Genomic DNA, 12,878 nt, shown 5'->3' on the forward strand with positions numbered 1-12,878 from the left:
TCTTAAGTTTATACTGAAGGAAAAAAACGAAGAAACAGGACAGTTATCACTTAACAGAATATTTTTCAACCTGTATTTAAACATTCTCAAAAATAATCACAAGCAATTCAACCAGCACCCACTTATTTCACAGAAAAACTGTACAAACTTCCCATTTCTCTCCATTTTAAACATCATCAATCAAGACACAGATTACCAGAATGGATCAACAAACAGGGCCCAATTATCTGTTGCCTACAGGAGACACATCTAACCAGAAAAGATGCTAAGAAACTGAAAGTGAAGAGATGGAAAAAGATATTTCATGCCAATGGACAAAAAAAAGGCTGGTGTAGCTGTCCTAATTTGTGTTAACGTGACACGAAACAAAAGGGACAGAGAAAGGCATTTTATATTATTGCAGGGAACCAACCATCAGGAAGTGATTACCATTATAAAATCTACACGCCAAACACAAATGCACCCAGCTAAGTGAAGCAATTACTCACGGACTTAAGGGGAGACATAGACGCAAATACAATAATCCTAGGAGACCTCAACATGCCATTAACCCCAACAGACAGATCAACAAGACTGAAACTCAACAGAGAAACAGAACTCACACAGACAATGGAACTAATGAACTTAGTAGAAATTTACAGAACATTTGGGGAAAACATCCAACACTGTACAATCAAGCAGAGGCCAGAGCCCCAGCCACCGCTGACCAGTGATAAGTGACTCCTAGGCCTGCCTAGGCCCAAGAGTTTTCTCCCATCATGGCAAGAACACTGTGAAGGGATCTCTCAGCAGCTCAGGTTGGTCCCTGATTCCGCTTGCCGCCACCATCTTGGCAGGAGGAGACAAGGGGAGTTCAACCTTGGGGCTTGGGTGGAGGGAACTCACAGCTTCATAGGGGCTACAGGGAATACCTGAGCCAGGTCAGGCTCAATGCTTGGGGTCCTAGCCTTAGCCACCACTGTCAAGCAGTGGTCGAGTTCAGGGCTTGCCTAGGTCGAAGAAATTATTTCCTTCAAAGTAAGTACACTGTGAAGAGATCTCTCGAGAGCTCTGTCAGTCCCTGGCTCTACCCACTCCAACCACCTTGGATTTGCAGGCCAGAATGCCAACTGGTGCCAGGCTCCACCCTCTGGTCACCCAATGGTGCCGAGCTCAGGGGTCTTGGTGCGGAATTGCTGCCTAGGGACATCCATGGACAAGGCCACTGTGAGTGTAGGTGAGGAATGAATCTTGAGGGAAACCCAACTACAGGGTCACTGTACTTACAGGTAAGCGAGGGGACTGTGACTTGATGGTTTGAAGGAGAGAGACCTCTAGATCTTCACGGGTCAGACTAATGCATCAGTCTACACGGGAGTCTGAATAGTGTTTGCTAGCATCCAACATTGCTGACCACCACACAGCAGTCCACACAAAAGCTAGGGCTAGGGACCTGTCTAGCAGGACTAGATCCCAGTATCTGACTGAGATGGGTCACATTAGGCAGAGCCATCACACTAACCAACATGAGAGAAAACCAGGTCCCGGGGTAGATTCTGTGGGAGATATGTGGACCAAACTCTGTGGAAATACAAGTCCCACTGGTAAGCTCAAGAGTTATGATGGAGATGGGCTGAGCTAGTTGTGACCACAGAACCTGCCAACACTCACAGGTATAGGGACCAAGAACTGTCTGGGCAAGTCCAGACTGCAGTACCTGCATGTGCATCCTAAAACGGGGTCTGGGGCGGGCCGGGACACAACATTCACCAGCTTATAAAATGTCAAGTGGAAGGGCAAGCTATGCTGGGCAAGGGCCTAACACCCGCTGGCATACATAAGATCTGAACTGAGAGTTAGCAGAGTTGTGGGAATGTGGGAAACTCCCCTAGTGGGTCATAACTTTCACTGGTGAGCATTTGGTCTAGGCCTGGTGGTCAGGTAATCTGGGCAAGGTAGCTCCAACTGTTGGCTAATGTGTGTATTGGCTGGTTTTGGAAGGGGGTGGACCAGGCAGGGCTGAGCAAACCTTAGCTCACCAACAAGTGCAGAAATCAGGATGGAGAGCAGGTCATGCCAGGCTAGGCTGTCACATCTACTGGTAGTAATAAACCAGGGATGAGAGCAGACTGAGCAGGGCCAGGTTCCAGGACCCACCAGTGAGAGTTGGTACTGGGGGCAGACGGGATCAGGTAAGGCTGCAAAAGCTATGGCAAAGGCCAAGTTAGGCGAGGGGCTATGCTAAGCTGGGTCAGAGCAACCGCTGGCATGTGCAAATCTGTGGCTGGGTACATGCCTGGTTGGGGAGATATGGGAATACCCTGGCTGCGTTGGGGTTCCCACTGATGAGTGTAGGGGCCGGAACAGGGACTGCATTCTAGGCTGGATGTGGCTGGAGTCTTCCTCCGCACAGGTGTGGACTGGGTCTTGGGTGTGCCTAACTGGGCTACACACTAGCACCCACTAGTGCTTTTGAGAACCAGGGTAGGTATAGAACAGACTAGTCTAGGTCTCTGCCCCTGCAGAGCCATGTCAAAGCTGTGTTTGGGTGTGGATCAGGCTTGACTGGGCTGTAACATCCAACAGTAAAACCCAAAACTTGTTAAAGGCCAGTCAGGACAGGCCATTGTTCCTGCCAGGATAGGAGGTAGACTAAGTAGGGCTGGTCCATGGACCCACCAGTGTCCACAAGCTCTGGCACTGGGAGAGGTTTTGATGGAGGAGCTTGGAACTTCCTCTGTCAGGACATAGTCCATGCAGATGAGTGCAAAATACATGGTAAGGAGTAGCCCAGACCAGGCCAGGGAATGGTACCCACCAGCATACATCTGGCACAGGACGGGGGCAAACCAAACCAGGTCAGTTCATATCACCCACAGGTAAATCCAAGCACCAATACTGAGTATGGATCGGGCTGGGTTGGATCACAACACAACCCATTTCACATGAGCGCCAGGACTGGGAGGCTGGCTGAGCCTGGCTAAGCTGTAACCCACACCAGCAGTATGAGCTGGAATTGGGAGGGGTCACCGGGCCAGGCCAGGCCAGGCTACAGCACCCACTGGCAAATGCCAAGGTAAAGCAGGCCATGCCAGACTGGGTCGCAGCACCCAACCAGCATATGTGGTACCCAGCAGGGGAAGAGGCAAAATTGGCAGGGGGACTACATAGGGCTCCCCTACTGAACCAACACTCCTAGTGGAAAGTGTGAGGTAGGATGGCAGCAGATCAGGCTGGGCACCTGTTGGCCTCATGTGAGCTTCATCAGGGAAAAGCCAGGCTAGGTTGATTGTTCCTACTGGTAAATGTATAAGCCAGAGTGGGTATGGACTGGTTGGGCTTTGCTACAGCATCAGCTGGCAGATGCTGGCACTGGGGGCTAATTCTGTCAAGTTAACCTGCAGAACCATCTGGAGAGTGCATGATCCAGGAGTGAGTGGCCCATTAGGAAAACAGTGAGCACACCCCTCTTGGGTTGCCACTCCTTCTGGTGAGCATGAGAACCAGGACTGGGGCGGGCATGGGTAGACTGAGAGTAGCACCCATTGGCAACTGTATGGGCTCGACAGTGGGGCTGGCTGGATTAAACAAGGCTACAATGCCCATCAACACGTATGAGAGCGGGATATGATGTGGGACAGACTGTTCCAATCTACTGTACATACTGGCAGGCATGGAAACCAGGGTAGAGTGCGGGACCGACAGGAATTATTGCGGGTCACGCAGACTAGGCTGCAGTCATGAGGGCTGACTGTGTTGTGTGTAGTGGGCAGTATTGGGCTGGGATGCAACAAGCATAGGTTTGTGTAAAAGAGTTGGAGAAAAGAACTGACCAGCAATTGTAACAACCAGCATGTGCACAAACTGACTGGGGCAACAGACTATGCTGTACCCTATATTGGAATGCACACCCAAGACTTTGGTCTGGGATCACCTCAGATGAAGTTTCTATGGGAATTCCCACCAACTGAATCGCTGGACTCAGAACCCTATCCATGAAGAGAATTGTAGGATCCACCATTGAGTACATGTGTCAAAGCTGAGCCTCCTCAGTGGCTCAGACGAAGCAGTGGACAGCATATCGAAGTTCACATGGAGGATATGGCAATACTTTGGAGCCTGCGGAGGACACCTGGCACCATAACAGAGGATAGCACAAATTGATAAACTACTCCAGCCAAATGTTAGCAGTGAATACCTGGTCCAAGACTCTAGGGTGGGCTATGTCAACCAGTGGACTCTGGAGCGATTTCATCATGCATGGAGTGGAGAGACTGGCAGTAATTCAAAACTGCTGAGTTATCAAAACCTCATGATAAAGACTCACAGAGCATGCCACACATAGGAGACCATGGGGTGGTATCAGCCGGCCATTAAGGCCACTTGGGGACTGACTCAGCTGACGGAAGATCTTCTTCTCCGTCTCTCCTCCTCTACCTATATCTGACTTTGCAATAAAAACAAATCTATATAAAAAACAGGGAAAAAAGATCAAGCACAGATAAAAATGATTTAGACTACAGTTTTATATTTCCCTATAACTGTGAGTTTTGGGTAATGCACCAGAGGGTGGAAGATTCTCCATCTCTTCCTTTCTCTGAGTAATCCCAACTTTCAAATAAGTACATCTTTAGGGGAAAAAAAAAGAATAGAACATTGTTCTTGAGACATGTAAACAATTATCAAAATCAAATATTCAAAGAAAAAGGAAAATGAACCGATGTTAAATGATAGAAAAAGATGCAATAGCTAATTTGAGTCAACATGTGTTTACTAGGAGTAGGTTTCACAAAGTTTCCTAGAGTAAAAGAGATCATTAACAAAATTGAAAAAACCCAGCAAGTGCACAGAAAAATGAGTGAAAAGACTAAATTCAGACACATCACTGAAATTTTAGAATGCCAAAAAATGAGATCCTAAAACTACAATGTAAAGTAGGTCACCTAACAATTCAACAAGCATCATGCATCAGGCAACCCATCAGCAAAACTAGACAGTAGAAGGCTAGGAAACTATGTTCTAAAATGATAAATGGAAGAAAGATTCAACTTTGTAACCTATGAAAAAGCACAGCAAAGAATACAGATACACAAAGAAGAAATACAGGAAAGCGAAATGTCTAAGGAAAGCAATAAATTTTCAAGTAACAAATGCACAATAGGCCTACAAAATGACAACCCAGAAAAGAATAGATAGTGAACAGAAAACACCAAGAGAGCACTCTGCAGGGACACCCAGGAGTGAAACCCAATCCTGACTCCTAGCTAAGCCCCAGGACCACAGGCATTTTCATAGTGCACCAGTAAATGAGAGATCTTTCTCACCTTATACATAAATACATACTTAAACATGTACTAGTCCTGGCCTAAGGACTGATTTTTGGTTTGGCTTTTTTGTAAAAGAAATTGACAGTATACTTCAAGAATAATGGAACAAACTTAAGCAGTAATAAGGAAGAAATCAAAGGAAATTACATTAAAAGAAATTAAAGAAAATAAAAATTAAATAGGCTATAGTGATGAAAATAAGATGTCTATTTCACAGTTTAAAATTTTAGAAATAGTTGATGGAGCCAGACATTGTGGGACAGTGACCTAAACTGCCACTTGGGGCTCTGACATACCATTATCAGAGGCCCGGGGTTCACCTCCCAGCTATACCACACTTCCAATCCAGCTTCCTGCTAATGGACCTTGGAGGCAACAGATGATGGCTCAAGTACAAGAACTCCAGCCACCGACAAAGGAGTCCTGGATGGAATTTCCAGTTTCTGGCTTTTCCTGATCCAGCTCTGGCTGCTGCAGGCATTTGAAAAATCAATCAGCAAATGAAGATTTGTTTTTCTCATCCCCTTTTCCTCTCCCTCTCCAATCATTTTGACTCTCAAATAAAAATTTTAACATAAAATAAAATAAAAAATGTTATCTTTAAGGATAAGAAAAATAAACAGAAAACAAAGAAAAATTACATGAACTGGAACCCTCTGGTCTTAAACCAGACATTTTTTTGGTTTACATTTTTTCAAATTAACAAAGTAGCATTTGTGTTAAACAGTTTATTTTTAATTTCTGAGTTCAACTGCTATTTCTGATATTAAAGATCACTTGTAGCAATGACTAATGAAAACTGTTTGGCAAGAAATGGTATCTTCCATTAGAAATGTCAAAATTGAGTTAATAACACAGAATAAACATAAAAATAAAAATGAGAAGCCAGTTATGTGGCATATCAAGTAAAACTGCTACCTGCAAGGTCAGCATCCCAGATATGTACTGGCTTTACTGCAGCACAACTCCCTGCTAACATATGTGCTGGAAAAGTAGTAAAAGAATGTCCCAACTCTTGGGTCCCAGCACTCGTATGAGACACAGGGAGGAAGCTCCTGGCTCCTGGCTCCTGGCTCCAAGCTTTGGTCTGGCCTAACTCTGCTAGTTGCGGACATTTGGGGAGTAGACCAGGGAATGGAAGCTCAACAGATCAATCTCTCATACTGCCTTTCAAGTGAATGAGTCTATTTTTATTGCAAAACAAATCAGATTTATGAAAAGGAGAGACAGAAATATCTTTCATCTGCTGGTTCACTCCCCAAGTAGCCACAACAGCCAGAGCTGAGTCGATCCAAAGCCAGGAGCCTACGTCTCCACTGAAATTGTGAGGAAGCAAAACAGTGACATCCAGCTAAATCCCATGTTCCCTAGGAATCTATTATCCCATTTTCCAGAAATCCATTCAAACTCTGCCTTCCTCTACCTATTGCTTTCTGGATCTGGAGCTTTCCCATTTTTGCACTAAGAAATCACTTCCCTGCTCAATATGACAAACATTCAAAAGTCTATTCCAGCTGTTATGTCCTACTTTTTCCACCTTCCAGTATTTTCCCTTCTCCACTAAATTACATGTTTAATCCTATGGAATGTCTGCCTCCTTTTTCTTCCTTCTAAACATATGCCACTTTCACATAAATCTAATAGAAAATCTTAAAAAAAAAAAAAACTAGGTATTTATTCACTAGAAAGGTAGATTTACAGAGAGAAACAGAAAGATCTTCTGTCTACTGGTTTACTCCCCAAATGACCACAATGGCCAAAATTGAGCTGAGCCGAAGCCAGGAGCCAGAAGATTCAGCTGGGTCTCCCACACAGGTGCACTGTCCCAAGCTCTGTTGTTTTCCCAGGCTACGAGCAGGAAGCTGGATCAGAATTGCAGCAGCCAGCGCACAAACCAGCACTCACACGGGATCTTGCCATTCACAAGGGGAGGAACAGCCAACTAAGCCTGCATGTCGGCTCCTAACAACAACTTTAAGATTTAGTATTAAGCATCAATCTTAGAAGACTGCATGTGCTTAAAATACTAATCAGTTCATCCTAACCTCCAAGAGTTTACATTATCTTAATGTATGTATTTCCATCTCATTTCCATGACCACTTTTCATATATTAAATTCCTTTTTTTTTTCCAAATGCAATTCTTAAAAAAAAAATTCAATGGTCTAAAAGGCTCTTGAAACAGAACCATCTTAAAAAATTAATATTACTATTTGGAATCAAAAATAGTGAAGACTTCAGTGCAAATAAGAAATGAATATATGTGTATGTAACTGATCTGTACGGGTAATTCTCTTAATCCTTCTTTAAAAAGCACAAATATGGAACACAACAAAATCCGCATACTGGATTTAAGCACGTTCGCTTAAAGTACTAACTTACTGAAAATGTTGTCAAGTATAAAGCATGAACCCATAAAATTTATAAATACCTTTAAGGAAGTCTTAATGAGACACTAGGTCAGTCATTTCTCTAGATCAAGTACAATATATTTTCAAGTACTATGAAGACTAATGATATGCAATTACAAAAAGTTCTTAAAAATTGTATAGCACAGAAAAATAAATACCACATGATCTGTCTTAAACGTGAAAACCAAAAAAAGTTGTTTCCACAAAAGAACAGTGGTCACTAAGGATAGGGAGAGAGCGAAAGGGAGACTGAGTAATGGGAACAAACATAGTTACACAGGAGGAAGTATGAATGTTCTACTACCCAGTAAGGGACTTCAGAGTTCACAGTAGCATGTTTAGTGAGAATCAGAAGATAGGTTTTCAAAGCTCCCCAACACAAAGTATTGTCATGTTTAAAGAGAGAAATGCTAATTATTCTGATTTGGTCATTACACATTGTATATACAATTCAGATGTATCCCAGATATATATACAACTACTAGTGTTAATAAAAAAAATTCTGTGTGCCAAAAAAGAGGTTAAGTTACACTACTTTAGGAAGTTCGTAAAAATCAGTCAACATGTATTAAAATACTCTGCTTAGAGCAGCAAAGTAAAACACTTCATTATGCAATGTTCAATGTCACCTAAAGCAATGACATACAATTGTCACAGATTTTGTATCTTAGCAGATATTTCTTTTACAACTGAAAAAAAAATAAGTAGCAATTACTTTCATTTGCTTAATGTCCAAAAAATGTGCTACAAGAGGAAATTTTCTTTTTTAGTTTAATGAATGATTTCACAAGCCCTGACATAGCTAGCAAAGGACATCTTATTTTCACAGCCATCAAACTTTGTACTATAAAGGTAATGGATTCCAAAAATAAGACTGTTACATATTTATGAAGCTTAGTTGTCAATGTAGAAGGTAATTATGTTTGCTTATAAAATAATAAACATTTAATACTGGTGTCATTAAGTATTTTAGCAATTTTGAATATATTCCTCAGGTAATATATATAAATAGTATATTCAACCACTTGAACCTATCACTTGGAAAAATTTTCAATTTAAATAGAATTTAAAATGAAAACAGGTTAATCATGAAGATAAAAAATATTCTCTGAACACTTAGTGACATTCCTGACTTCAATAGAATTCAAAAAATGTATTACTGGGCACATACAAATAATATGTAAACCCTGTAGTCAGACAAAGTAATATTTCACAGAATCACAAGTACTCTAGGTCTGTTAGATCAAGATTCTACTGCTTACTACTTCTTAAATGGAAACAATTTAATCTGTGTGCTTTTGACAAGGTGCTAAAATTTTTCCATGTTCTCTCTTTATTTCTATTTAATTTTCAATCTAACTCACTTGGGATAGGGGCTGGACAGGGAAAGAGACAGAAATATAGATCAGTTTTCCATCCATTGATTCATTCCTCACATACCCACAACAGCCAACAGCTGAGCTAGATGGAGTCCCGGAGCCAGGATCTCCATCCAGGTCTCCTAGTGGGCACCAATGGCCTGAGTGGTTTAACCACCCCCTGTTGCGTCACAGGGTTCATATCAACAGGAAGGTAGAATCAGAAGCAAAGCCAGGTGCAGCAAGCACTTCAACCCCAAAGAGCACCCTAACCACTGCAGCACACACTTACCACTTAATTTTTATGATTTTTAGAACTATTGTGATATTTTGGAAGCAGCTTGAATATAATGCAACTCATTCAACTATGCCCCCCCAAATCAGCATGTTTCAATTACTCTGAAAAATACAGATAGGATCATTTCCCTGCTAAATTTCAAGGAAAACTTATTCATATGCCCCCCCAAAATATTTTTAGTTTACAAAAAAGCCTGAAATAATTTATGAATAGCTCAATATTACTGTCCACACAGGATTTTCACTGTTACAGCAATTCTCTTTGCAACTTATATTTTCCAAAACCAAAAATTAATATTTTCAAAAATATTTTGCAATTTTTTCTGAATAGAAAACTGGTGAGCCTTTTTCTAATTAAGTATTCCAACAGGCAAAATGAACTTTGAAGCAATCAAAATAAATCCCCTCCCTGACAGAATAATGAAATCTAAGCAATCCTAGACTGAACTTCATTATATTTTCTCCACATTTCCCTTTACTTATCTTAAAAATTTCTTCACAACATACATATTAATACAAACAGCTCTGTCACAGATTCTAAGATAAACACTAGCAAATTTTGATGACAAAACTTAGAAATTCTATTTAACTTCTTGAATCAAAGCTGAAATTTAAAAATTATATACAAATATTAACAAATCATACCTATAAAATCTTTTTAAAAACTTCAAAAGCAGTGTTTGTAAATCCTCACTTAGCAAAGGAAATGTTTACAACTAAAGACTTCACATTAATGAAAGCTTCATATCAAAAGGTATCAATTTAAGAAAAATAGGACAGCAAGCAGCAATGACCATATTACTAACAAGCCAAAGTTTTTCAAATGAAAATATCTAACTAGATGATACATGTGCCAACTCCAGACACAATATAACAACCTTGTATATTCCAACCTTATATAATTCCAACAAGAACACAAATATTAAGTCAATGTTTTTTCTAATCTTGCACTAAACTGCAAAACTGTGTTTAAACAACCAAACACTGTTAGTTAAATTCTTACCAATAAAGATAATCAGAGCTAATGAACTGATACGGCATCAAAGCAAAAAACTTGAACAATGCATACATAAAACAAAATCTCAAGCTTTAAAACATTTAGAATACACCAACAAAAACAAACTAGATCTATGCAATAACACAACACAATGTAAATAATTCAAGGGTGTACCATTAGCAAGAAATGTGAAAGGTCTCACTACTGTTCAAAATTCCTAGCAGCCAGTGAAGTTTTAAGGCAGAGTTATCTGACAAACTTATGGGCGAACCTCAAAATGAATTTTTTACTACTGCACTAAATTTGTGGGAAGTTTTAAGTAATATAACTTTAAATTTAAAATACTAGGTAGAAAATATGGGAAAAAAATATCCTGAAAGACTGTACTGCAGGAAAAGTCACAAGTCATTAAAAAACATCACATAAAATCTATGAACTTCTCTTGGGGAATAGTGAGACAGCTTTGTCTCAAAATTAATAGTGATGCTTACAAAAGAATCTACACTTTTTCTATGTATCAACATAATGCCAAAGTAGCTTTTTAATAACTTAGCCTCAGTTACCAACTTTTGTCTTTCAGCCATTTCACCAACAGATTCTAGAACAGTGTTGTCCAACAGAAAAAGAACACAAAGCATGTACGTAATCTCTATTTTCAAATAACCATTTTTTTAAAAAGTTAAAACAGCTTAAATAATTCATTTAAATAAATCTGAAACATCACTTCATCATATAACATTAAAAAAAAACTGCAGAAGTATTTCATAATTCTTTCCATTCAAAGTCATAAAAGTCTAATACACATTTATTTTGCAGCACAGTCCTCAAACAGGACCAGATTTTTTCAGCTGCCCAAGACTTTTACATGCCGGTAGTGGTCAGACAGCACAGGACTAGAGCTCTCTCTGGTTTTGAGATGTACATACAAAAATACCACAAAGTTTTCAAAATTGTAGAAAACAACATACGTAATCTGAATGGCTGAGAAAGACACTGAGAAAGTTCCATTCAATCTTGCCTTGTACTGAAAGAGGCCTAGGAAAAAAATCAATTTTCACCTGTTGTAACAATATAATACTTAACAGCACTCCCTCTAATTCCCAAAGTGCCCTACTTTGCACTATTAATTATATGGTCTCCCTGCCTTTATTTCCAATGGAAGCTTCAAAGCTAACTTCATACTGCTCAAAATGAAATTTAGTGTAAATTCTAATTCTGATGCCTGGAAAAGATCTAAATTTAAAGGAAAGAACCTTTCACTGCCCTCATCATTTAAAAAAAAGTCTCTCAAAATTCCTTTTATTTTAAATTGCAGACTAAAAAAAATTAAAAAAAAAAAAAAAAGTAAGAATTACCTGTTGAACAAGGCATCTGGAAATTGGGATCATTGCTATCCAAAACAGGCAAACAGAACTGGTTACTCGCAGATCCTAGCATAGGATCCTTATCGCTGAGCATGTTCTTCAGCGAGTCCTCTAAGACATTTTGACTTGCACTAAAATCCTCACAGACTTCATTCTCCAGGTTGGATCCTAGAAATAGGGCATCATCTAAGTGTTCAGTAGGAATTAAATGATTAAATGTATCAACTATATCCATGAAGACTTCTGTGTGTCTTTCAGCCCTATAGAAAGACAAAAAAAATACCATAAGAAATAAAGCTACCAACTGAAAATCACCTAATACCAAATTATTTTAATAGTTTCTGTATTTAAAAAAAAAATCCTCACTATTTTTAGAATATACATTTAAAAATGTAGAACAAGTCTTTAGTAAATCATGTTTCTTCATTGCGCATGTAGAATACCATTTTATCAGAAATTTTATTAAAATGCTTATTCAATTCATTATTTTAGGAAAAATAGGTATATAATCCAACAGTTAGACACATTTGAAAAACTGCATGGCTTAAATCATAAAAAACCATGTCTGTAACCATAAGCTTTTCATAAAGTAAGATTCAGACACTGATTTTACAATAAATCCACATAAAAAAAGATAAAATATTAACTTTTTATTGTCCCACACACAGGAAAACTTGTTTAGGCAAGCTTGTTTTATTTACAAAGCAAGGTTTGTTTTATTTACAAAGCATTCAAATTATGTAGAAAGGCAATTTAGAGACAAATTTTTTGTGGAGACAGAGCGAAAAAATGGGAAGCTACTAACTAAATCCAACAAACCAAAAATCAAATCACTACATACAAACACAAAGACGTGCACATACACATATTTTCTAGGGCCCCACTTTAAGAAAAAAGGAGATAAGTGACAAGAAAACAATTTGCATCATATATTTATATTTGAGTTATGAGTACAGATTACCAAAATTGAATCATCCATCAGGAATTCTACCCACATGCTAGGCATTGCTCGCAAAGTCATCTCAAGCTTAACAGCTTCAATCATCAAAAGTTGAATTATTTTCAAAATTTGTTTTAGAGAAAACTAAGACAATACAAACAGGGAGAGATGTCAACCAAGGAAATCAGTATTCAGCTGGCTCACTG

General features: G+C 39.4%; 1 protein-coding gene across 6 annotated transcripts in view; it reads right to left on the reverse strand.

Moving 5' to 3' along the window:
• Positions 1-12,878, reverse strand: part of PHF3 (PHD finger protein 3) — a 90,627-nt gene that overhangs the window by 65,363 nt on the left and 12,386 nt on the right. For 2 of the 6 annotated variants that reach the window (XM_058661718.1, XM_058661711.1), the window contains exon 2: positions 11,724-11,992. The exons of 3 other annotated variants lie outside the window; for them this stretch is intronic. In XM_058661718.1, coding sequence (XP_058517701.1) covers positions 11,724-11,967 — 244 coding nt within the window. In that variant the 5' untranslated portion in view covers positions 11,968-11,992. Of the gene's footprint in view, positions 1-11,723; positions 11,993-12,878 lie in introns of those variants that run through there. One more of the 6 variants, XM_058661730.1, reaches the window with a different exon arrangement.

The sequence above is a fragment of the Ochotona princeps genome, chromosome 1 (assembly GCF_030435755.1).
Source record: "Ochotona princeps isolate mOchPri1 chromosome 1, mOchPri1.hap1, whole genome shotgun sequence".
In the NCBI taxonomy this organism is placed as follows: Eukaryota; Metazoa; Chordata; class Mammalia; order Lagomorpha; family Ochotonidae; genus Ochotona; species Ochotona princeps.